Source organism: Equus przewalskii, chromosome 19, assembly GCF_037783145.1.
Source record: "Equus przewalskii isolate Varuska chromosome 19, EquPr2, whole genome shotgun sequence".
Classification (NCBI taxonomy): domain Eukaryota; kingdom Metazoa; phylum Chordata; class Mammalia; order Perissodactyla; family Equidae; genus Equus; species Equus przewalskii.
In genome coordinates, this window is record NC_091849.1 from 56865701 (window position 1) to 56892290 (window position 26590).

The 26590-nt window shown below is 41.2% G+C and overlaps 2 protein-coding genes and 1 long non-coding RNA gene across 4 annotated transcripts in view; 2 read left to right on the forward strand and 1 right to left on the reverse strand.

Moving 5' to 3' along the window:
• Positions 1-24226, reverse strand: part of LOC103557177 (uncharacterized) — a 63299-nt gene extending 39073 nt beyond the window's left edge. The window contains exon 1 of the long non-coding RNA XR_011529826.1: positions 24090-24226. This is a non-coding gene — a long non-coding RNA (uncharacterized lncRNA). The remainder of the gene's footprint in view (positions 1-24089) is intronic.
• LOC139077370 (uncharacterized) lies at positions 1850-5914 on the forward strand. Its single transcript, XM_070584819.1, has 2 exons — positions 1850-2031; positions 5665-5914. Exons 1-2 carry the CDS (start codon positions 1993-1995, stop codon positions 5758-5760), a joined length of 135 nt encoding a protein of 44 aa, XP_070440920.1. The 5' UTR covers positions 1850-1992; the 3' UTR covers positions 5761-5914.
• On the forward strand, positions 5668-13727 carry PTP4A1 (protein tyrosine phosphatase 4A1). 2 transcript variants are annotated; one of them, XM_070584817.1, is made up of 5 exons: positions 5668-6212; positions 7724-7816; positions 8154-8284; positions 9454-9528; positions 10268-13727. In XM_070584817.1, the coding sequence occupies exons 1-5, from the start codon at positions 6108-6110 to the stop codon at positions 10383-10385; spliced, it is 522 nt and encodes a 173-aa protein (XP_070440918.1). In that variant the 5' UTR covers positions 5668-6107; the 3' UTR covers positions 10386-13727. The 2 variants fall into 2 exon arrangements, with proteins under 2 accessions (XP_070440918.1, XP_070440919.1); XM_070584818.1 differs by having other exon boundaries at positions 5902-6212; positions 10272-11693.
• Positions 24227-26590: the final 2364 nt, after the last annotated feature.

A 26590-nucleotide genomic window follows, 5' to 3' on the forward strand; every position in this document is an offset into this window, starting at 1 on the left:
TATTCCAATGAGATTACTGTGCTGACCAACTTTTGGAGTAGAATAGCTAATTAAATGTGTTTTTCAACTACACTATTGTATATGTTGGTCAAGCTTTTTATTTATTATGATGTTAATGCTGCCCGTGAGACGTCATCAATATTTCTCCCAGTGGGCCATTAATATTTTAATTTTGTCAAAAGTCTTTTGCCATATAGAAGTTTTTAATTTTTATGTAATGAAATCTGTCTTTTCCTTTGTGACTTGAGTTCCTTGACCTACTTAGGAAGGCCCCTCCCACCCCAAGATTATTTCTTTTAATCCTCCTATAGTTTTTTAGGACTTAAGATTTTAAAATCTTTACTCCTTTTATAGTTTGTGAAGGGACATAATATATTTCTCAAGCTCTTTAGTTTTCCTTGATTTACATGGATTCAAAAGTTTCCCAGGCAAGCAATTTCTTTAAATTGAAGATGATTTGACTTTGTTCCTGTGAAAGCCTGACCCACTTCTTTTATTTCGAAAGCACTTACTTTGTTTACAGTCTATGTTTATAAGAAAGTTGAATAACTCTGCAAGCAAAGTCTCTAAATAGAGGCTCTAATAAATCCTAAGATGCTGCAGTACGCGGACCTAGGACACAGTTTGATCCCTAAAGCTCTCTCCAATCTACTTCTCGGTGAGAACAACAAACAAAAGGCCTCAGTGTGAGTAGAAAACCAAGTTAATCAAAGCAGGTAAAAGTCCTGTTGCCTCCTTCCAGAAAGCAGAGGAGACGGGTTTTCAGATTATAAGTGACAGAGTTGCCCTTGTGTAGCACAGAACAATTGTGATAAGGCTTTACTCCTTAAGGGCCTAAATAATGAAGACAGTGGAACAACAGGACTGAAGATGAATAAAAAGGAAGCTTTAGCTTTGACGCAAAGAATTACATCAGTCCTCCACAAGACCGAAGGTTCTCAATTTTTAAAGCGCTTCCTTTTAGCAGTGCCTAACCTTTCATTATCTGTGACAACACATCAAGTGAGCAACAGTACAAAGGATGCATGTGATTTCGAAATGGCACGGTTGGGCCGACTGCAGCTGCCCGCGTCTGTAGCATGGAGGCGGGACCAGGGAAGACGGTAGGAGCTAGCGCTCTATCCGCATCGCAGGCCGCTCTCCGTCTTCCGCGGGATCAGTCTGCGGAGAGAAGGTCCTCCCCACCTGGAAGGGCCCGGGCCACAGGTGTCCACGTGTCCGAGCCTCGGGCCGGGCATTCCAGGTGTTGAGTCACCGAGACGGCGTTCATGCGACATAAGTATTCTTTGATGACGGAGATGGCAGGGGCGCAGGTGCCAAGGTAAACCGCTGGCAAAGGTGACTGAGGTTGACTTAAGGCAGCCAAGCAGGGCCGGGGCGGGGCCGCGGCCCCAGCCCCGCAGGGACTGCATTTAAGTTGGAGGCAAACTTCAAGCCTCCATGTGACATGTGCGGACCCGTCGCTGGTTTTAACTCTGAGAACCCAGCTGTGCGGCAGGACTCCTGCCAGCCGAGAGATCGGCCTGCCCCCGCGCGGCTCCCACCCGAGTCCACAGCGGTATTGCTCCCCCCAAGTCCCTGCCCGGCCCCCGTCCGCCCCCGCGCGGGCCACGCGCCGACCCCAGCGCTCCGCCATTCATCAACCGGTTCACACCGGTGGCGGCCGCCGCGCGCTGACGTACGCAGGGGGCGTGGCTCCGCCTCCGCTCGTCCGCGCCCGGCCGTGATTGGTGGCCGGCGGGGCTCACGTCGCGCCGGCTATAAAAGGGCGGGCCTGTGACGCAAGGGCGCCTCGGCGCGCGCATTGGCTGCCCCGCCCGCAGGCCGGCTTGGGACGGGCTCTCCGCGGAGCCGCTCGCTGCATGGTAGAGTCTGGTGCCCCCGCCGCCGCCTGCCGAGCCGCAGCCGCCCCGCCACCGCCGCCACCGTCCCCTGCCCTGCCGCCGCTTGTGTCGCCGCTGCCTGTATCGCCGCCGCCTCGGGACCGGCTGTATGATTAGGCCACAATCTTCAATGAGTAAACATAGCCCTGTGAGTATCGGGCGCGCCGCCGCCGCTCGGCCGGCCCGCCCCGGCCCCCCCGGGCCCGCGGCGCCTTTGTTCGGAGCCCGGCGTCCGCTCCCGCCGCGGTTCCGGGGGCCGGCCGGGAGGGCCGGGGACCGGCGCGGCGCCGCGGCGGGGGGCGGTTGGCCGCGGGGCTCCGGCCCTGAGTGCTGCGCGCCGGGGCGGCGGGCGGGCCTGCGCGCCGGGGGCGGTTTGGGCCGCCGCAGCGGGCCGGGCGGGGCGCACAAAAGCCGCTTTGTGACCGCTGCCCCCACCCTCGGCCCGGCCCGGGCGCCCGGTCGGGCCCGGCGGCTCCGGCGCCCCGCGGCCCCTTTGTCTGGCCGGCCGAGCGCGGCCGTAGAGCGGAGACGTGGCCCGGGGAGGGGCGCGGGCTGCGCGTGTCCCTGCGGCCGGCTCGGAGGGCGCGGCGGCGGCGGCGGGGCGCCCGGGCCAGGCCGGGCCGGCGTGCGGTGGGCGGGGCGCCCGGCGGGGTAACGGTCTGGGCCGGGGCCGGGAGCGGGCCCGGCGCCGTGCAGCCTCTCTTCTGCTCCCGGCCGGCCCGGCGCTCCGACAAGATGGCCTCGGCGCCGGCGCCCGCCTGAAGGCGCCGACCCCGTGATTGCGGGCCCGCGGGCGGGTCCCTGCGCCACCGCCGCGGGCGCCGGAGCGCGCTCGGCCAGGTGAGGACGCGGGCTGCGAGCCCCGCCCTGTCCCTCGGTCCCCACCTGGTAATTCGAGCTGTTCCGGATTGACGCCCCACTTCGGGCTCTCGGTGATGGGAACAAGTCGAGTCTTGTCCCTGCCCTGGGGCACGTCTGTGGAGACAGGGCCCTGGCCTGAGCGCCCTGGGAGCCGCCGGGGCTGCTGTCGCGCTGGAGCCAGGCGTCCCCGGCCGGGCACCAGCCTGCGCTCTCGCTGCCAATCTGGGACTGGCCCTGGGTGGCGCCTTTTAATCGGGGAGTGTTGAGAACTGCCCTGCAATCCTTAGTGTGCTGTGTTGTTGCCTCCTGTTGGCTGTGGCAACAGCAGCCACCCGGAGCCAGAAGTCTGAGGTTTATCTTCTGTCCGCGGTGAAAGCCTCGACCATTCCAAGAGTATTAAGTTGTTGTTTGCACTGCGCTTGGAACCGTCGGCCTGCTTAGGATCCAGATTCTGAGGCAATGCTTCCTGTTACCTCTTTTATACGAGTTTTGTTCGATGGCAGTAAATCAGCTGAAAACGGGAAAGCTAGATCATTCCCAGGAATAAGCAGCGCTTTACCCACGCTTTCTTCTCGATGCGTTACCTAAGGTAGAAGGAGACGGGGAACACACTCCGGAGAACTCTGACAAGGCGGTTAGACAGGTCGATCGCCTTGACTGCAGTCTGAGCAGCAGACTTCATCCTGGCGAACAAGTTGCTCTTCTCCCTCCGTGTGTATTGTGATTGTACGCAGCTGATAAGTGGGCGGGAAAAAATTCCTTGGTGTTCCCAAACTGCCTGTCGTGGATAGTTTTTCCTGGGGCGAGGAAATGGGGAATGGGCGAGTGTCTTCGGCAGAACGGGAAGATGTTAGGTATCACTTCGATGGAAGTCCCCCCCAGCCACTGGGGGGCTCCACGCAGTCAAAATAGCCAGTTCACTAAATGAATTATTTCTGTAGTTTTCTTTACTTCCGGGGGAAACCTGAAGGGATATGGCCAGACTCAGCTTAACAGGAATTTGAGCTGTTAAATTTGGAAATAGTGGTTTGAAATACTTTCTCATAAATCAGCTTTCAACGGAAAAAAGATATTACCTGGAAATCAGAATACCGAGATAACAGTCATTGCCTTTAACAGCTTTACAGATGACTTCTTTAATTCATTGTACGTCTTTGGAAAGGTGCCAGAATATGCTTTTTATTCTAAGGAAGTAATATTTGGGATTTGAGGTGAAAGTGTAATTGAAATTATTTCCAGATTACTGCAGTCTCTATTCACTGCAATAGTGAAGTTCTTAGTGGTAATTTAGTCACTAATTTTTAACCCAGCAACCTCTGAGAGCTCATTTGAACACATTTGGAATAATGAAAGTTACCTTCCTTGTGGGATGACCTTTTAAGAAATGACTCCTGTGGCTGGTTCCTTTGTTTTGACAGAAAAATGAATGGGGGTGACTTGATGTTTTCTGTGATCTGCCAGATCTCCATATGAATTATTCCTCAAATTTTAGCAAAGTTCTTTTAGAAACTACAACTAGCATGGAACTCTATTTAAAATGAAAATAAGAGCAGATAATTTGAATGTAATTTATTAGGTAATTTACCCATGACAATACACATGGGTAAAGTGTTTGGGGCAGTGGCCCGCACTTGGTGCTTCTGTTAACCTGCTGTTAACATGTCTTAGTCCTCTCTATTGCCGAGCATGCAAGTTTCTTATAAACTACATGGAAGAAGAGGAAGTTAACGTCGATGTGTTGTATACCTGTTCTGAGGAGATCTGTGAACATTCAGTTAATATTGGATACTGGCAGAAAACTAATGTAGTATTTTAAAGGGGAGCTTGGGAAAAATATGCGTACATATTTATTGCTGGTAGTGGTCACCTTGCTTTTGAGACCTGTGAAAGGAATGCAGGGTAACTTCCACCACCCCAACAGCACCTCCTTTTACCCTTTTTTTTTTTTTTTTTTTTAAAGATTTTATTTTTTCCTTTTTCTCCCCAAAGGCCCCCGGTACATAGTTGTATATTCTTTGTTGTGGGTCCTTCTAGTTGTGGCATGTGGGACGCTGCCTCAGCGTGGTTTGATGAGCAGTGTCACGTCCGCGCCCAGGATTCGAACCAACGAAACACTGGGCCGCCTGCAGCGGAGCGCGCGAACTTAACCGCTCGGCCACGGGGCCAGCCCCATCCTTTTACCCTTTTAATTAGATTCCAGTTTTAGGCTGGATAAGTGAAATTTTGGTTTTAGAATACAAAAGAATATTAAAATTATGACTATCTTTTATAGTTATAAATGAGAATATTTTAAAAATTTATAAACATAACATCTCATATGACAAGTTGACTAACTTCCAGCAACTCAGATGAGGAAAATGTTAAAAGGGAATGATAAATTAATAGGTTAAGAATCAAATGAGATAGTGTGTATGGAAGCATTTTCAAAACTAGTTTCTTTTTTTCTCTTAAGAATATGCTGTTTGTCTTTAAAGGAGTAAGTAAATTATGCAAAGGCTAACAGCTTCAAAGTATTCATGGTTTGTGACATGTAAAAATATTTTGTTAGTTGGAAGGATCATTGTAGAAAGTTGTACATGTAGTTTATAACAATGTAAAGCAAACAACCAACTATTAAAAGGAATAATTAGTAGAAGGATATCTATAAGGGATATTGACCATATGGTGGTATTTTTTCAGGGGTCTTTGTACTGGATCAGTCATTTCAATTTAAAGTAATCTATTTGTGAATGCTTGCTTTATGCTTATTGATTTAATCTGTAATCGCTTTTGTATTTTGTGGTTCAGGTAAAAGTTGTAAAGGTAGCTCGGGCCCAAATTTGGAAAGGTAGTTGTCCACTTAAATACTATGAAAGCGTGTCCTGTTCGTTTTGAATTGGAAAACAACGTTTGTCTCTCTCTCTCTCTCTCTTTTAAACAGCAGTTCTGTGGTGTTCTTGGTCACACATTTATGGAGTTTCTGAAGGGCAGTGGAGATTACTGCCAGGCACAGCACGACCTGTATGCAGACAAGTGAACTGTAGAAATTCATTACTACTCCACCAAGAAGCCCCCGTAAGAGTGGTTAACCTGGACACAGAAGTGTTGAATTGAAATCCACAGAGCATTTTACACGAGTTCTGACCTGGATGGGGTAAACCTCAGTGCACTTCCTTTCTCTTGCCTCAGTATTACTGGATTGAAGAATTGCTGCTTCTTGTTAGGAGGTTCATTTCATTTCCCATTACCCCCAGCTTCATACTCAAAGCACTGAGAATTTCAAGTGGAGTATATTGAAGTAGACTCAGTTTCTTTGCATCATTTCTATATTCAGTTTTTTAAATTCTTTCATAACCCTACTGAGTGTTTTTAAACTAAATTAACATGGCTCGAATGAACCGCCCAGCTCCTGTGGAAGTCACATACAAGAACATGAGATTTCTTATTACACACAATCCGACCAATGCAACCTTAAACAAATTCATAGAGGTAAGGTTTGATGCTTTGTAATGTCTCAAAGTGATTGCAATTTAATAGTGGGGCTTTTTATCTACCAAAATATTCTTTTGGAAAATGTGAGATGTTATGCCTGTAGTTCTAACTCCCAAAAATGAAATATCAGTGACTTCTTTATGTTAGAGGTAAATTGTTGTATACCTTTTAACAAGGATATGTACTGGAGTTAATTTGGATTTGTAAGTTACTGTCTAGTTCTTCCTGCCTCGGAGTTTGCTTAATTTAAATTTATACGTGGACAGTATAGTACTATGGCACTCGCTTATCTTATAAGACATTTATAGGAGGAAGGCTGCCAGTTACAGATTGTTCATATATCCACTTAGCCTGATGACTAATGCCGTAAACCAAAGTTAATGTCTTGACCTCATTTGACATTTAGAACCCAATTTTTAGCTATTAATTCTGCTGCTTCCTGGTGGTTGCTAGATGAACTGTTTGACCAGCCCTCTCTTTGACTGTGAGGAAGCAATATAATGCTGAATAATGTATTTAGGAGAATACGCACTTTATTATATAAATATGTACAGGTGTTCAGAAACAGCAGCTGGGCCTCCCAGATCATAGAAATACTATTATTTTTGATTAGCATCTGTATGCTTTTTAAATGCCGGAAGAGTTATAATTAGTAATAACGCATTATGAGTCTTAAAGCCTGTAGTTTGAAATGGTGTGGGGTGTTTTACACTGTATTTTTGGGATTTTAGTGTCTTTGAATACACCTTTAAGGCTCTGAATTACACACTGTACTGTAAATGAGCAAAAAGTTTAAGGAGTTAATGTAATTGAGTCAAGTCAGATGACTTGATAGTCATTAATGTTACTCTTGGTTCTATTTACCTTGGTCCCTGAGTGCTAATCGACTTTTTTTAGTGCTTCATCTCCACCCAGCCAGTGTTACCGTGAGTGTTAAACAACTTTAGTATTTGAAGGGCCACAGGATTTAAAACAAACACAAAACTTCTAGTTTATTAAAAATATATGTGATGTTTAACATTCCCTTTGTGCTATTCTAGTATTGTCATTTAAAACAGAATTTCTGGGGGCCGGCTCCATGGCTGAGTGGTTAAGTTCATGTGCTCCACTCTTGTGGCCCAGGGTTCAGTGGTCAGGATCCTGGGCGTGGACCTACATACCACTCATCAAGCCATGCTGTGGTGCCATCCCACATAGAAGAACTAGAATGACTTACAACTAGGATATACAACTATATACTGGGGCTTTGGGGAGAAAACAAAAAGGAAGATTAGCAACAAATGTTAGCTCAGGGCCAATTTTCCTCAGCAAAACAAAGGTTGCCTTAAAAAAAAAAACCGCATGAGATTTTGCTTCCCTGTTAAACGTACATAGGTTACACCATTTATTCCCTGATTTTCTGTTAACCAGCAATACCTATTGGAGAGGTGATCAAAATGACAAATAGTGACCAATAGTGATGTGGTTATGAAGACCTCATTGTGTTTTTTAATGTATGTTTTATCCAGGAACTTAAGAAGTATGGAGTTACCACAATAGTAAGAGTGTGTGAAGCAACTTATGACACTACTCTCGTGGAGAAAGAAGGCATCCATGTTCTCGTAAGTATTTGATAGTTCCTGTGTGTTTCTGATAGTGTGCTACAAAAATATTCAAATAAACCACTGACTTGAAAAAGCTTAATCTTTCTAAATGGTTAAAAAATTGTGCAGTATCTTAATTTCCAAATAAAGAAAAGGAAAAGCTAAGCAAAGGTTTGAAGTAATAAAAGATCTTTCTAAAGATTCGGCATTTATTTGCATTTCGTTGACAGTGGGGTTTCCTAAAACACGTCGAGCTATGTTAAAATGCTTTTGAAAACATTTGGGTGTTAGAAATTTATAATTATTACTGTGGTGTTTATATGAAAAATATGAAACGTTTATCCTTTTGCCTTAGGACTGGCCTTTTGATGATGGTGCACCGCCATCCAACCAGATTGTTGATGACTGGTTAAGTCTTGTGAAAATTAAGTTTCGTGAAGAACCTGGTTGTTGTATTGCTGTTCATTGTGTTGCAGGCCTTGGGAGGTGAGAGAATTTTTTAAATCCATTTAATAGTGTTCTTAATTCTAGTAAAAACTTGATTGTGACTCCTATAAAGACTCGGTTATCACTTTGTGAATCAATTTGCTTCATTAGGTTAGTGAACTAAATTAAAAAGTAGGTGAATGTAACAGAATAATGTATTCCAGTACAGCTGCAACTAACAAATGCTGTAGCTGCAATTTACACTTGTCTCTGTGGGCAGAATTATTTATAGAATTAATCGTGTGTGCTTGGTTGTTTTGGAACCATTGTCCAAGCTCATTGGGGAAAGGGATTATCAATCCTCTAAAGTGGTCTGTATTGTATATGCTGTACTTCTGATAGAGGGTTCTTGATCCTAGAGGTTCTGATTGAGGAACTCATTACCCAGTAGTGCCAAAATATGCATGTTCATATTTGTAATTCACTGCCCCCTCCCCAAAAAAAGTTCTAGTGGAGAAGAGTGAAATGAAAATTGATGGCTCTGTGGGTATTGACATGCAACTGTGTCACAGTATCATTGATAATAAAAAACAGAGAAAGCAAACTTTTCCAGAAGATCTTTAGGAAAGGAGTTTTATGATATTTAAAAACAAATTCTTTTTTTTTGAAGTGGAAAATATTTTTCACAGCTTAGAATTCAGGAAAAACGGTGTGTAATTATCAAGATTTACTCCCTTCCCCAGATTTTTTCAAGATTCCCTTCTAATAATACAAGTCTAAACTTCTAGATTTATTTCTAATCGTTAAGGGCATATTTCAATTTTGGTTCTAGACAAAATTGCGGCTTTGATATGGGAATACTGATATTTAACTTTTTAACATAAGTCAACATTTCCTACAGTTACTTAGATGGGATGGATGGTGAATAAGCGGGCTCCAGGTTGGGGAATGTTTGGAGTGCAGTCATGCATCGTTTAACGACAGGGACACGTTCTGAGAAATGTGTCATTAGGCGATTTTGTCCTCATAGGAACGTCATAAAGTGTGCTTACACAAACCTAGGTGGTACAGCCTGGTAAACGCCTAGGCTGTAGGGTACAGACGTTATGGGGCCACCATCGTCTGTGCGCTCTGTCATTGACCGAAAAGTCCTTACGTGCTACATGACTTTTGAATTTTCTGAGATTTGATTTGGAAAAAATGATTTATCAAAATTCTTACCTTACCAGAGCTCCGGTGCTTGTCGCCCTAGCATTAATTGAAGGTGGGATGAAATATGAAGATGCAGTACAGTTCATAAGACAGTAAGTATTTAATGAATTTCATTTGCATCCTTTTTATTTCCTCGTTGAATGTCAGTGAGTTTAATTATGTAACTATGAAAAAAATTTCTTTCCAACAGCCCATCTGACCGTTATGCTCATTTTTACAGTAGGGTTAAAACCAGGAAATAAAGATCCTCCTTTTTTGCATTCCATGTAGATGCTAATATTACAATGATTCTAAACCAATAATAGTTTTTTGAATTACTGTTTTGCTTTAAATTCTTGACTGAATATGTTGCTTGTTTCTTTGCCTTTTTGTTGAGGGATAGTCAATACACAATAAAATGCACAGGTCTCAGAGGTAGAGGAGTTGACAGTAACAGCCAAATAAAAAAACCACCACCCACTACACTGTATAGACTATTTTGATGACTTCAGAACGTGCCCTCGTGACCTTTGTAGTCGTCTTCCCTGCCCTCAGAGGCAATCTGACTTATAGTACCGTATCTACCATATATTAGTTTTGTCTTTTGTTGGACTTCATATAAATTCATTTTGACTATGGTAACCGCCACTCAAAAGATTATTAGAAAATAAACTTTGCACTCCCTTTTCCATTTACACATGTATGCCTGTCTCTATTTCTGCATTACATCACAGTGTAATAATCGAAAGATAAATTGCCGCAAGAGAGGTGATTATTGCCTACAGCCTAGTAAACATTAATGTAGAAGGATTTTGCTTTAATTACTTCATCTTTTGTTGTTTTTCCTTCCAGAAAGCGGCGTGGGGCTTTTAACAGCAAGCAACTTTTGTATTTGGAAAAGTATCGTCCAAAAATGCGGCTGCGCTTCAAAGACTCCAACGGTCATAGAAACAACTGTTGCGTTCAATAAAACTAGGGTGCCTGATGCCATTGCCTAGAGAGGAGCTTGAGACAGGACCTAAGTTATCGTACATGTTAGCCAACCTGTTGGCTTGGTGGCTAAGTCTAAGGAAGCTTCCTAGGAGTATTAAAAAGCAGTTTTACCAGGCCACAAGCTTAACAGAATTGTAGCCTCTATGTTTGGTTTACGATCAACCTGTTTGGACACTTAGCAAAAAGATTATTGCTGTTCAGCATTTAAAATGTATTTATCATTTGTACCAATTGACCTTTTCTGAAATCATGCAGTGTTGAGTTGTGTCTTCAAAATTCCCATGCCAGAATCTTATCAATATATAAGAAATTTAGAAAGATTAGGTGCCAAAATACCCAGCACAATACTTGTAAATTTTTCGTATCCTACAGAAACTAAAATCCCAGGAACTATGAACACTCTGGACCTTGTGTGGTTTATTCCTTCAGCCATTTCAAACATGAAAGTAGGGCCTGTATGGTTACTTGCCTGCTCACTTTACGTTTACATCCCCCACGTTCAGACCAGTGTACATCAGGTTTGCTCAATTTTCTTTTTTTTTTGGATTTTTACCAAGTCTTACAGTTATTATTTAATGTCTTTCTATAAAAGTCATTTTGTGCTGTTATGGGAAACCTCCATTTTGAAAATCTACATTGTACAGAAGCACATGTCTTTAATGTCTCCAGACAAAAAAGCCTTACAGTTAATTTTAATGTTTGCACTTTGGGGTGCAACTTACAGGGAGGGCCTGAAAAGAATGGGAGGGGGCTTTAAGTATTTTTAGTAAAATGTTGCCTTTGTCTTGTGCAGAACATGTAGAATATGCTCTTTAATTTAGTAAATATTTTTTTAAAAGTTAGAGATGCTTTGTTATTGTAGCTAAAGCAATTCTTAATCATAAAATTTCTGAAATTCTTGTAATTTTTTTTCATACTTATCTGAAGTTGTTTACCAACTTATTTTTGTTTGAAGTGTGATTTTTCTTTTCCTTCTCTTCCCAACCTCTCTTGCAAAAAAAAAAAGTGGGTTTCTGCTAATGAATTGAGCAGATATCTAATATTTTATATGCCTTTTGAGCTGTGTAACTTAATATTTGGATACTTGATAATTTGTTTTATTATGTAATTGATAAAATGGTGATGTGTATTAATGTTAGTTCAACCATATATTTATACTGTCTGGGAATGTGTGGTTATAGTTCTGTGGGAGAAATAATTTGTCAGTGTTCACCAGCTTGTAAAAATCTAGTGCGAGAGCTTAAACATCTAAATAAATAATGAAATGCATCTATCATCATTGAAATTGTTTTGCTTAAAGTTATCTTATTTTGTAGAAAACGAAATGAATGAATTGCGCTTCAGTTAGTGCCATTTGAAGTAAATTGTGTCCTTGTTTTTTTAACAAATGAAGGATTAAATGAAGTTGGCATTTTAGTAAGCTCCTTATAGACACAATTTGTTAGGGTCATGAGAACTGTTTAATATTAAGAGGGGCACTCATTCCATTATAAACTTGCCTTTTTAAAAGTTTAGGTAATTTGAACCACTGTACTATTTTATTTTTATTTTTATTTGTATTTTTGCTTTTTGCTGAGAAAGATTGGCCCTAAACTAACATCTACTGCCAGTCTTCCTTTTTTCCCTCCCCACAGCACCAGTGCATAGTTGTCTGTATCATCGTTTACCAAGGAGAAGCCATGCAGCAGAGGAGGGCCTTGATTTGAAGCTCACTTCCATCCGTTAAGAACGGTTTGGGGCAACTTCTGAGCCTCAGCTTTCGTATTTACAAATTAATCATTACCTACCTTTAAAGGTTTTGAAATTAATTTGAACTTAAGCTTTGGGCACAGGATGGCTTAATAAATGTTAGGTTTCTTTCAGTAATCTGAAATAATTTCCTTTGCATAGCTCATGTTATTCTAAATGGGACAGATATCTTTGGCTTTTTTTTTTTTTTTGATAGTTACAACTGAGTAAAAGACTCAAAATTTGAGTAAAAAAATGATACGTCACCTTGTGTTTTAAAGATTTGCTTCCATCTCTTCATGCCATTTTAGCACTGCAGATAGTTCGTTCCTGAGACTTAGAGCCACGCAGAGGGGACCCGAGGACCTCTGGGGCCGTGGGTCTTTAAATCTTCTATCTTTGGCGATTGGGGCTAGTTATTTAATCTGGCTATCTTTTTTTTCTTTTTTCTCTTTTTCAATATAGCCTATTCTTGAGATAATTTGGGGCAATTGATTACTGTTGTTACACAGCCCATAGAACAGCAGTTGTGTTTATTGAGAGGAGGTGCCATCATGATGAAGGAAAAATACCTGGAACTTCAAACATTAAGTGTTTGCAGTGTTGGATTGTATATAGGGTGCTAAAAGTCAATTTACTTTATAAACATCATCTGTACAGTATAAGACATGAGATTTGCTTTTTATCCAAATATTTTCTACCTTGTAAATATGACCAAAGGAATACCCGTAATACATCCTGGGGATTCCTCCTGTCTAATGAATTAAAGTAGAAACAGGAGTAGAGGTCTTGAATTTGAGAAGTTATCAGGTGGTGGTCTAAAATTTGATTACTTGGTTTTCGATAACAATTTCCCACAATAGGATGATGTAAGTAGTGATTTCTTGACTAGGCTTGTCTATAATAGTGTTGCTGACGTGTAAGTAATGTGATTACTGAATCATAACAAAAGAAAATGCAATCTTTTAGTTGAAGGAAAATCCTAGAAATAAGTGTCATTGGTCATTTTGCAGCACACTGCACCCTTCATTTATTATTCCTCCTAATGCCCCCTTTTCCTAGGACAATGCTCATTTATTCCCACACTTTGACACAACTCTATGCCTAGAAGCATCCAGCCCAGAAATGCTATCACATCTAGTCACATCCCCCTTCCAGCCAGAGGACCTCAAGATGGTATTTGTGGTCCCCCAACTTGGCCTCAGAATCTCAGTCTCTGGGATCTGTTTTAAAATGCTGCTCTATTCATTGACAAATATCTACTGTCTGCTAGGCATCTAAGAGTATGACAGAATGGAGATGTTGCCACCAAGTCTGGATTACCAGTGAGTACCCCAGCCCTTTCCATAATCAAAGGAATGCTTTCTATTGGAGTTTCAGGCAATGTAATTTCAAAGGGAAGTGGAAGGATAAGTAACACTTTGTTTTCTATGTAGACAATAAAATTATTTTTAAAGCACAGTTTTGAAAAAAATACATGAAGTAGTGTTTGCGGTTCATGTTTATACTATATGTTCCGTGATTCCTTGAATAAATGTATGTATGCCTCCTTAAACACCTGAATTGAAAATTAAAGACTGGTTTAAAAGTGTCTGACACAATGTTTCTGCATTATATTTGGGGTAAGTAGCCTAAGTAGAATCTTGGAAGGAAAGCAAACAAAGAATATATATTTGTCTTGAATGAATTAAGCTAATTATCTCCATTAAGTTAGGAATGAAAGAATAATTCTATAATTTGATATATATTGCCAGACTAATCAGTCAGTTAGCTATTATGATGGCACCATTTGATAAGTACCATGTCAGGTAGTTCTCATAAATTGATTACAATAATCCTGTATTGTCCCAATTTTATACATGAGGGATATGAGGCTCCCCCTAGATGACTAGCTGACAAAGTGGAAGAGGGCGGCATTCAAACCTGTGTGTGCTCCACCACCACAGCCATGGCCACAGATGCCTGACCGTTTATGTAACCATTTGTTAAAGCGTTTATATGAGTTCTTGAACTCCTGCCTATGGAACTCATTCTCGTTTTCCTTGAAAACAGTGTTCTTTGTAAATACTTTGTGATTTCACAAATTTCTTCATTTAGATTGAACTCTCCTATTTTTGCAGAGAAACCTTTTTGAAGTAAGGCAGGATAGGCTAAGACATGCTGCAGAAACAACCAACCCTGAAAGCGACAGGTTTGTCACAAGCTTCCTGTCCATCACAGTGACCCAAGCTGATGGAGCATCTACTCTCTGGAACAGTGCTAGTTGACAAAAGGCAAGAAGAGCTTTAGAATGTCTCACATGATAATTAAGTTCTTGACTAAAAAATCATGCATAGACAATTCCATTCAACCGGTTGGACAGAACTGGCCGCAGAGCCACCCAGCAGCACGGGAAATGAGATTCTATCGTGTGCTGAAACGCCGGGAATATTCAGCATTACTCGCTGCCACATGAGACTTTATAGACTGGCTTTCTTTTGAGGTAACATTGGTTTATAACATTATGTAAGTTTCAGGTGTACATTATATTTGGAGCGGAGTTATTTTTAAAGAGTATATGCACAGCATCATCCCACATAAGTGAAATATCAAGCATAAGGTGGTAAATTTTCCACGCAACCAAAATAGATATCATGAAGTTTAGGCCCTAAAGTGTGATTAGGGAACCATAGGCACTTAGTAAACCAAATACATCTTTTTTTAGATGTAGCTTTAGCTTTGGTAATTCAGTTTCCTGCAAGACTTAGACATGGTAAATAAGATGCAGAGCACAGGGGAGAGAAGCACATGGGTAAGAGGTAGGTGTCAATCTGACGCAGAGAGACGTGATCATAAAGACTAAACTGAATTTAAAAAGCGCAGCCATTTGCGACGCATCAGTGCTGTGGCCAATAGCCTTGGGCTGTTGCCACAGTAGACATTCAGGCCATCAGTGTTTCACAGCACAGAACGATTATAGGTATAATGATTACCCTTAGTCATCAAGACTATAAACCATCAGATTTGGCTTTGTATATTTTAAGGCAAGAAATTTTATAATTCATTGTGTTCAAGTGTTGCTCTTACGTATATTATCCAAAAACTGGTGCCATGAATAAGTAAGTTTGGCAAACATTGGGCTAAACTTCGACATTATTTACTGCTGTATTATTTAGAACCTTTAATATGCTAATGTGAATTCTGAATGTTTTCAAGAAGGCAATATAATGTTTAACCATTGTATAAATCAGCGTCCCAGAAGAAAACAGATGGTACACTCACAGTGGGTAATTGAGAAACATTTAATAGAGGGAAGCCAACAAGGGAGACTGGAGTCCTGTTACCACCTCCAGGCCTAGAGAGGCAAGGGAGGGGCAGCAGTTAGCTGAACTGGAGAGAACCGGACTGCCCCGCAGAAGCTGTGACCTCAGAAGGAAGATAGCCAGCCAACTAGTGGCAATCCAATGGGAGGGAGGTAAGAGACCCAGGAGTAAACACCTAGCCTCATTTCCCCAGCCCCGCTAATGTCCTGCTGGTGTCCCCTTCCCCCTCAGCCCTCCTCCCTTTCAGCCAAATGCCAGAGGAAGGCAGAGGGCGAAGGATCCTGTAGCCCTTACAGATCAGCCCCTTGGGCACAAGCAGACGGGAGAAAGTAGAGAGTGGAAGACAGAAAATGTCCTGTCCACTGTGGATTTCCTTTTTTCACAGATGACTGGGACTACGATCATCTGCAGAACACATTTTGGGAAAACTTGATGTTATCCATTTATAAAGATATCCAAGCTGATACACAAACACACACATTTCTTTTTAAGTGACAATGGAAGAATCTACACTAATATGAAACAGCTCATGCAATTTCAATTTAGTGAATCAAGTGATTTTAGGAGGAGTGGAGTATAGTTTATCCAACAAAATGGTAAGATCAAACCACATAACATCCATTTCACTTCTGACTGATGCACTCTGATCACAGAGTTGCTCATTTTTGCAAAAATTTTCCAAGGTTCTAGTTTTTCCAAAGACCTTTATTAATCAGTTGTTATTCAGATAATTTTTTCTTGAAGCATCTACTATGGCATCCGTGTAATTTTTCCCCATTTTTAATTGATTTAACTCTACCAGATACCCAACCGATAATAACTTTCGTTGTGATCTGAGTTCTCCAACATCACTCGCGTTGACTTCATACAATCCTTAAACTTCAGTTGCTTATGTTTGCATTGTGTTGTTGGCTATACTGATTGGCAAGAAAATGACCAACAAACAGGTTTGGATGTAATAGATGCTGCTAGTGTTAACCAGGGAGAAATACTTATATAAAAGACTAACCTTATAAGTGGATGTTCATTAATGAAAATACTGTACTTTTGCTTCTCTAGGGCTTAAATTTACTTGGAGACTCAAATAGTGAGGACACAGCTAAAAAGAGCCCCTCGTTTGAAGGAGTAAGCACCAGAGTTCAGCTCCCATCCGATCTAATGGGACCTGGATGGGTGTGATTCACTATAATTCTTTTATTCAGTTGTCTGTGTTTGTTAAAAACCTGCTCACGCTAGACGCCCACCAATACCGTTGATAAAATAATCCCACAGAACTTCACGAATAACCCCCATTTCTTGTCAAGCAAGAATCCAGCCTGAGGGAAACAACTCATCAGTCGGTTTCTCCAATTTTCATAATGCAAAATCTGTAACATGATAATACCTGAAACAAGGCTTGCCCCCAGTTTCAACATATTTAAATTCCTGTTTCCTTTGCAAGGAAAAGTGTTTTACGCAAATCTCTGCCAGGGCATTTCCCTAATGTGAATTCAATCATAAGGAAATCAGACAACATACCAAGAAAACAGCCCAGTAAGACAGTTTGTTCTGTTCTATTTTTACTAGTTAGTGTTTCATATGTACGACTTCTTGTTGTGTTTGCTAGGATTTATTCAAGTATTAAATGCCAAATTTGATCAGTAGATGTTTTTGTCAATTCAATACGTACATGTTTTTCTAGGAAAGAAGACTTTTTCTTTTTAAAAGGTAGAAGAGAGTCTCTGGTTTGTTGGCAGGGCGAGGGGCAAGAAGAGAGGCAAAATTCTAGCCCTGAGAAAGCTACTGAATTTTTCAATTGAGTGGAACCAGGAAATAGTGCAGTGATTCCATGGATGTTCATTGAATGAACATTATGTACCATGTATTTGGCATTGAGGACAAAGTGATGAGGACAAATCCTTCATGTATTTAGACCAGCAGATCATAATTTAAACTTGAACTGCTAGGTGTAGTGTAATAAAAACAAGTGTATCTAAACCAAAACAACCTCTCCCTAAAGGTTCTAGATGGCAAAAGAAGTTTGTTAAAATGCCCCTGCTGCACAAGTAAATTCACATAATTTTCATGGGTAGCTATCAGGAGAATGCCATTAAAACACAGATTCTAAGAAGCAAATGTGTAGACATCAATTAAATGCTAGTTGTAGTTATGCCTGATACATATGCCGTGCATGAAAATTAATCCTGCCAGGTTTGGCAGGGCTCTTGGGTGTGCCAGACTCAGACTCAACATGGAAACTCAGCTCCAACAGCAAAAACCCGACAGGACGAACTTCCAGGTCTCAGCCTTGGCAGCAAGGGGTTTGTCTGGTCACACACACAAATCAGGTTGTTCCTCGTGGAGGATCTAAAACCACCACCAATTTCTACCTGGAAAATAAATCTGCCCACTAATTCTACCTCCTGATGGATGAAAAAAAGGCTATTATGACTTCATTCTAACCACCTTGACAGTACAATCAACGAAGGCTGCTGCTCTGATTTACTGTTTTTTTCTTTCTTTGAAAATTTCATCTTTTGTAACTACACCATTTAGGCAAAACTAGTACTAGGAACCTTTCATTTGTTGACAATGTACGATGTCATCAATCCCAAGAATTTGTGATGTCTTTGTTAAATATTAAAAGGAAAATTCTTTACTTGGTGACTTATTTTGTCAAAGTCCTTCTGGTTCCTCTCACTTCTGATACAGCTCGCCTCTCAGTATGTTTCAGCTTTTGGAAAGTTAAAGAGAGGCAACTTGCTTCCCTTCCTACTTTGTGCTCGCCTGAGAGCACTAATCATTTCCCCCATGGGGTGGCAAGCACAGGAAGAGTTAACAGAGAACCAGTTCACAAAACCAAATAGTACCCGCTTCCTTTGAAATCTGGCTGAAACTTCACAGAGCGGTGGTCTTATCCTATCTGAAATATACAAAACTAAATTCTGAAACCCAATAGAAAGTAACACAACTTATTATTTTTCTAGCCCTGCCAATATCTTATTTCTTTCACCTCTTTCTACAATTTTCTTATGCTTTTAGGTTTTGTCCAGAATAAGTGATTCCATCCTCTGAATTAAAACTTACTTTAATTTCTGAAAGTCAATGATAAATTTCAAGGCATACTGAGACTAGTCACAATGGATATTCTACCCTACCCTTACTCACTAAGACTTACACTTGTTAAAACACAGACTGCTGGACCCTACTCTCAGAATTTCTGATTTCATACATCTGCAATGGGGCCTGAGAATTTGAACGTCTAATAAGTTCTCAGGTGCTGCTGCTGGTCCCAGGAAAACCCGTTCAGAGCCACTACTTTAGAAAAAGGGTTCTGAATTCTAAAGGAAACGGGAACGTTGACATGGATCTATTATGTGCAACTGAACCAAAGCCTCTGTGGTGACCCAGAGGACTTGTCATTTACCGAGACATTCAGAAATCGGTTGGGGATGATGACACCAACATCCATGGTGAGCCCTGTGTTGGGGAATCTTCCGTAAACAAGAAATAATATTGCAGGATACCACAAAGGAATTGGGATGCCCAACTCTAAGGAAATAATGAGATCTTGAAATGTCAGAGGTCAAGTGACAGTGCTGGACTGTCAGAGACAAGACAGGTAAAATTGCTAAAGTAAGCCACAGGGGTGAAATGGGAATTAGAGTGTTTCATCCCCAGGATCTGTGGTGACGGCTAATTCATCATGGGATCATTAGAAATGAAATAGATGGTCAGCTTACTACGGTGCCACTTGACACATCAAGGTGGAAAATTATCAGTCTTCTGAGAGGAAAACATAATTCAAGTCCCTATAGTGGGATTTGTGACTTTTTACCCAATTCCCAAATCTAAGTCAGTTCAGAGTCGGAGGAGGGCCTCATCCCTTTAAGAAAGGATTCTCCAACTCTTCCACCAGTGTTTACGGTGAATCTTCCCTCAGACTTTCCCTGGAGTCTGTTTGCTGGTTGACTCTGCACGAAGGAAAGGGACATTCCTAGACTTCTGGGAACTTTATTAGACAATCACTCTGAATTTACACTGAAATTGGAGACCAGAAATACCGCTAGAGTCCACTAGTCAGAGTTTGGGTCTATAGAGGTGAGAGGAGGGATGGAGGCTTGGCGTAAGCCCATAAAACATTGGATTAAACTGGTAGCCAGTTTCTAAGATGGCCCCTAATGATTCTTACCTCTTTGTATTTATGCCAATCAGTGGTCCCTTTCTTTATTGTGCCAGGATTGGCAGGCATGACCAATAGCAAATGGCACAAGTGATGGTATGTCACTTCTGAGATTAGGTTTTAAAAGACTGCAGACTGCATCTTGGGTCGTGCTCTGGGGAAAGCTGGCTGCCAAATCTTGAGGACACCCAAGCAGTCTACAAAAAGGAAAGAAAGTGAGGTGTCTAGCTACAGCCAGTAGAACCTGAGGTCAGCCAACAACCACTGAGTACCGTTGGAAGCAGATGTTCTAGCCTTCAGATGACCACAGAGCCCCAGAGCCAGGACCGTCCAGCTAGGCTGCTTCTGGATTCCTGACTCACAGAAACTGTGAGATAAAAGTTTGTTGTTTTAAGTAGGTAAATTTTGGGGTAATCTGTTATGTAGCAATAGATACCGAATACAACAATATCCCACCATACTGGTTATTTGAAGCAATTCCCAGATATAGTATCATTTCATCGAATATATTCTGGTGTGCATTTATAAAAGATAATTTATCTTTTCTAAACATACCACAATATCCTTATCGCACCTAAAAATTAACAGTCATTGCTTAGTATTATCAAGGGTCCAACGTATCCAATCACTCTTCAGATTTCCCTGATTCGGACACAAAACACACAAAAATCGATTGCGTGTCTATACACTAACAACGAAGTAGCAGAAAGAGAAATTAAGAATACAATCCCATTTACAATTGCAACAAAAAGAATAAAATACCTAGGAATAAACTTAACCAAAGAGTTGAAAGATCTGTACACCCAAAACTATAAAACATTGCTGAAAGAAATTGAAGAAGACACAAAGAAATGGAAAGATATTCCATGCTCATGGATTGGAAGAATTAACATAGTTAAAATGTCCATACTTCCTAAAGCAATCTACATATTCAATGCAATCCCTATCGAAGTTCCAAGAACATTTTTCACAGAAGTAGAACAAAGAATCCTAAAATTTATATGGAACAACAAAAGACCCCAAATAGCCAAAGAAACTCTGAGAAAAAAGAACAAAGCTGGAAGTATCACACTCCCTGATTTCAACATATACTACAAAGCCATAGTAACCAAAACAGCATGGTACTGGCAGAAAAACAGACACACAGATCAATGGAACAGAATCCAGAGCCCAGAAATAAACCCACACATCTATGGACAGCTAATTTTCAACAAGGGAGCCAAGAACATACAATGGAGAAAGTAGAGTCTCTTCAATAAATGGTGTTGGGAAAACTGGACAGCCACATGTAAAAGAATGAAAGTAGGCCACTATCTTGCACCATATACAAAAATTAACTCAAAATGGATTCAAGATTTGAATATAAGACCTGAAACCATGAACCTTCCAGAAGAAAACATAGGCAGTACACTCTTTGACATCGGTCTTAGCAGCATATTTTCAAGTATCATGTCTGACTGGTCAAGGGAAACAATAGAAAAAATAAACAAATGGGACCATATCAAACTAAAACTTCTGCACAGCAAAGGAAACCCATCAACAAAACGAAAAGACAACCTAAGAATTGGGAGAAGATATTTGCAAACCATATATCTGATAAGGGGTAATACCCGAAATATATAAGGAACTCATACATCTCAGCAACAAAAAAACTAACAACCCAATTAGAAAATGGGCAAAAGATCTGAACAGACATTTCTCCAAAGAAGATATACAGATGGCCAAGATGCACATGAAAGGATGTTCAACATCACTATCAGGGAAATGCAGATCAAAACTACAATGAGATATCACCTCACTTTCTTCGGAATGGCTATGATCAATAAGACAGGAAACAACAAGTGTTGGAGAGGAAGTGGAGAGAGGGACCTCTCATATACTTCTGGTGGGAGTGCAAACTGGTGCAGCCACCATGGAGAAAAGTACGGAGATTCCTCAAGAAACTAAGAATAGAATTACCATATGACCTAATTCTTCCACTGCTGGATATTTATCCAAAGAACATGAAAACACAAATGTGTAAGGATATTTTCACCTTTATGTTTATTGCAGCCGTATTCACAAGAGCCAAGACTTGGTAGCAACCTAGGTGCCCATCAAGGGACAAATGGATAAAGAAGATGTGGTTAAAGATACACAATGCAATGTTACTCAGCCATAAAAAACAATGAAATCAGGCTATTTCTGACAATATGGATGGAACTTGAGGGTATTATGCTAAGTGAAATAAGTCAGAGGGAGAAAGTCAAATACCATATGATCTCACTCACAAGTAGAAGATAAAAACAACAACAAACAATCACATAGAGACAGAGATTGGATTGGTGGTTACCAGAGGGGAAGGCAGGGAGGGAGGAGGGCAAAAGGGCTGATTAGGCACATGTGTGTGCTGATGGATTGTAATTAGTCTCTGGGTGGTGAACATGACATAATCTACACAGAAATTGAAATATAATAATGTACACCTGAAATTTATATAATGTTGTAAACCAATGTTACTGCAATGAAAAAATAATTTCCCTGATTATCTCATGAATTTTCTTTAAGATTGTTCAATTGAAGATTCACATAAATTCCATGCATTGCAACTGGTTGGCACGTTTCTTTTAATTTATAGGTTATCTCTCAATTACCTTTTTCCTTTGTAATTTATTTGTTGAAGAAATCGGATTCTGTGTCTATAGAATTCTCCATTTTTCTAGATCTTGCTGACTGCACTCATGTGCTCCTCTGTTGTTTTTATTTTCTGTCAGTTGGTAGTTAGTGATAGACTTGTTCAGATTAAAGTTTGATTGCTTTTTATTTTGTTTTGTTAAGATGCCATCATAGGTGTTCCTTTTAAATTTTGAATCGTGAATATATTGACTATTTAAAAATAAACACATAAAATTTTAAAAATAATATTCTTTCTGCAAGATAAAAGCGAACTTGCTGCTCGAGTAAAGTATAGCCTTCAGCTTCTTCTATTTTCAGGCACTGATTAAGCACAATTTCCTTTAAAAAAAGGTGAACTTTGCCAATCCTTGGAGAGTTGTCTACCGAAAGCTCTGATGCAAATGATTCCAGTGTGTGTGAGCCAATACTCCGCATTCAGTAGCTCTCTGGTGTGCACCTCTCAGTGACTAATACTCTTAACAGCTGATTAGATGCTAAAACGAAGGACGCTAGTATGTGTTCTTTTCTTCGAGTAACTTGTATATTGGAACACATAATTTCTTACCTAAGTTTTCCAGCCCTCCCAAGGAGTCATTATTTCTTGGGCCCTGTGCAACGTGGTTTGGGAAGGCTTTACCTCAAGTAACTAAGGAATGGGACGGTAGCTGTCTGTTGTCATTCCTGGAGTTAGTAAAAATGGAACATATGCTTCAAAGAACTTATATAGAATCTGGTAGTGCCTGGTGATGTTCTATGATGCAAACCAGGAGGGAATTTCAGTCATATTTCTATCTATTCTATAGATCATCCTTAGATGAGATCATCTAGATAGAAAATGCCCTAAGACACTCTTGATTGCCTAGCTCACAGCCATTTCCACCTTCTTCCCAGAACAGAACCTTGATTTTGTTTGTTGTGCAACAGCTCCAGAGAATGAATCATGTTTGATGCAACTGTGTTTCTCAGCCGTGGCTGCACCTAAGCTGCATGAGAGAATTTTACAAATATTGATGCCAGGACACCACCCCAGAGCAGTTAAATCAGAATCGCTGCGAGCTGGCTGTAGGTGAAAATACGTTTTAAAAGCTTCACAGTATATCTTGATAGGCAGCCAGGGAGCAGGACCCCAGGTGTAAACCAATCATGGCAACCCCGCCCCTTTGTCAGGGACCAGAGGAGGTACACGACCCTGTTCTGACCGATGACACTTAGGGTCAATTCTGCTAGAGGCTTCCGGTAGCAGAATGTAGACAGAAAAATATTTTAGTACCAGTGCCCCTGCTTCCTGCTTGGGGCCACGGGATGTGAGGGCATAATGCTTAGTTGTGGTGGCCATTTTGCAGCCATGAGGGAAGACATTGCGGCAGCGATAAGGACGGCAGAGCCGAAAGATCAAAAGATTCCGAGTGTATCAGTAGGAAAGCAGCCATTGTAAATATAACGAGAAGAAGGGATTTCTTATAAGAATTAGACCTTACACAAATAGAGGAGGAGTTGCGAAAGTGACGGTCTGGAAGGGAGTCAGAGGATCAGAGCTGGGCGCTAACATTGCCCCTGAAGCACGGCTGTGAGCACAGCCGCAGCTGGCGGAGGAGTCCGAGAAGCCAACCCCGCCCGCCTGGCACTGTGGGACCGCTCAGGAGAAAGCGCTCAGGGAGAGGTCTCTTCGGATGGTCACTTCTGGGGAAACACTTGCCTTTGTGTAACTGTCACCTCTGGGTCTGCAGCTGAGTGTCCCGTGGTGGCGCAGGGGCTGCTGTTAGTCAGGAGGACCAGCAGGTGGCAAGAGAGGCCAGACGCGGAAAGGAGAAGAGACAGGACAGGGTGGACTCACCGAGCATCTCTGCCTCTACGGTCACCCCGTCTGACAACGACGACCTTCTGAGCATAATGGCTTCAATTTCACTTACTTTCCAAATCTCACACGAATTCTTCTTTTGTCCAGTTCTAACCTGGAACCATATAGGAAAGGGGATTCTGGGAAATGTAGTTCCCGACTTAGACAAGAAATGGGGTAAAGAAACAAGCTGTAATTCTTCTGTAAAGTCGAAATTTGGTGGTTAAAATCAGTGATAAAGACAAATTTGAAGATGATACCAGTTGGCTATCCCTCCAAACTTTGCCTTTCCACCTTGTTATAAATGAAAATCAATTTCCTTAAACTTGTAGGTCCGTGCCTCTTTTTGGCTGAGTTCTGGTACTTCTTTTTTACACAGATAAATTGACAATAAGCACAGACCATAAACAATAAGGGAGTAGGGACAAAAATTCAAAGGCTAAGAAGAAGTTTTAAAAGAGAATAAATTAAAATTTTAAAAAGCAGATTGATGTTAAAAAGAAAGATTGATAGGAATTAAAAATACTCAGTAGGAAAAACAGAATGAGGTGGGAAATAAAAACAGGAGGCTTCTACTTTTAGAGCTAGATGGTAAAATAAAAGAATACAAAAGAGGAACAAAAAAGCATAGATTTGAACAAGAATATTAATTAAAACAGTGTGAGAATATCTTGAGTAGGTTTGTTATCATTGGAATAAATTGTAATTATTTCAGGTTTCGAGATGCAGTGAATACTGAGAAAAAGTTAAATTGACCCCACTCTAACCAGTCTAGACAACAATCCTAGTGAGGGTTTTAAGAAGCCCTAATTAAGGGGCCAGCCAGTGGCGTGGTGGTTAAGTTCACATGTTCTTCTCAGCAGCCTGGGGCCTGCGGGTTTGGATCCCACACATGGACCTATGCACTGTCTATCAAGCCATGATGTGGTGGTGTCCCACATATAAAGTACAGCAAGATAGGCACAGATGTTAGCTCCGGGCCAATCTTCCTCAGCACAAAGAGGAGGATTGGTAGCAGATGTTAGCTCAGGGCTAATCTTCCTCAAAAGAAAAAGCAGCAGCCCTCATTAAGCCAGCATGTCTCCAATGAGTATTTTTGCAAGACCCACAAGCAGTGTCTGTCATAATTCTCAGAAATTGTCCAGTTCAGAAAATTCATAAAAGAAAGCTGGAGAGAGAGGAAAACTACAAAACTTATAAAAAATATTTTACAAATGTTTTGGAACATTGACTAGCAAATGGCAGTAAATAAGTGGATTGGTGTCTGCATATAATATTTATTTAAAAATTAGTTTCAATATATTTTAAACAAATATTTAAGAGTATTGGCTGAAAGAGGCTAAACAAAGCAATAGCTTTATTTGGGTGGTAAACTGGCTTCAAACTGGCTCTGATGGATCCACCATGCCACTCCCTGGAAATACACCCAGCACATCTCTCTTTGCACTATGAGAATAGTTTCATTTTCAGATATACAAAGATACGTGAGCAAGTGGTAATGTTGGCTGCCTCCTGGAAAGGGGAATCATATGTGGAGAACAGAGCTGAGAAGGAAACCGTCACCATCCTCCTCACTGTCCACATTGTCAATGTCATACCTTAGGCATATGTGACCTATGCTAAAATCACTTAAAAACCAAACTTTGCAGGTTCTCAGCTTCTGCTTTTGAAATTGACAACCAGCTTAAGGCAGAAGGAAGTCTCAAATTCTGAGCTGAACTCTCTTGGCTTCCGTCCTGTCCTGGATCTTGGCCCATGAATTCTCACTTCTTTAGCTGCTCTCCTACACCTTCCAACTGCTTATCTTTATGTCCACCTCGACCTCAGCTTGTTTAGTGCAAAGGATGGACCAGAATAATCTAACCAGTACCCGAAGGCAGAACTTCTGTAATCATGGTTTTTTTTTTTTGGCATATGCTTGAAGTGGAAATACTGTTGTAGTTTCGAAGTTGCCAAGAACTTAGGAAATGAAACATGTTAATCAACAAATGTTTAAATTTATTGTCTCCAAAAATAAGGTGAGAACAAAGACAAATGAAACATATTCAATTGCATAGACATGTTTGTAGCTGGCATTCACTTTGTCTACTGTGAGACAGGCTGTATATCAAATGCTGTTAATACACCATCTTATGTAATCTTCATAACACACCACTTGATATCTATCATCAGACCTACTTTACAGATAAAGAACCACGTCTCAGAGACATGAAATAATTTTTTCTGGGTTACGTACCCAATGATTGGGAGAACTTAATTCAAATTTGGCTTTGTCTGCATTGCAGTGGGAAATTCTCTCTACATTTCATGGGCTCAGCAAGGTACTGAACTAGAGCCTGAATCCAAAAAAGTAAGATGAGCATTGAACAAATGAACAAATAAAAACTTAGCAACGGTGTTATTTAGTCTGATATTTTCTGTTCAAAATTTGTCCGTATATTGAAGATATAATTTTTGCAAGATGGAGTTTGTGATTAAGAGAGAAAATTATTCTAAAG

Bases quoted from the DNA above. Each gene is read 5' to 3' on its own strand.
- PTP4A1 (XM_070584818.1), top strand. From the start codon at position 6,108: ATGGCTCGAATGAACCGCCCAGCTCCTGTGGAAGTCACATACAAGAAC. The intron at 7,817-8,153 runs GTAAGTATTTGA...CTTTTGCCTTAG, and splicing joins AAGAAGGCATCCATGTTCTC to GACTGGCCTTTTGATGATGG. The intron at 9,529-10,271 runs GTAAGTATTTAA...CCTTCCAGAAAG, and splicing joins GCAGTACAGTTCATAAGACA to CGGCGTGGGGCTTTTAACAG.
- LOC139077370 (XM_070584819.1), top strand. From the start codon at position 1,993: ATGATTAGGCCACAATCTTCAATGAGTAAACATAGCCCT. The intron at 2,032-5,664 runs GTGAGTATCGGG...TCTTTTAAACAG, and splicing joins CAATGAGTAAACATAGCCCT to CAGTTCTGTGGTGTTCTTGG.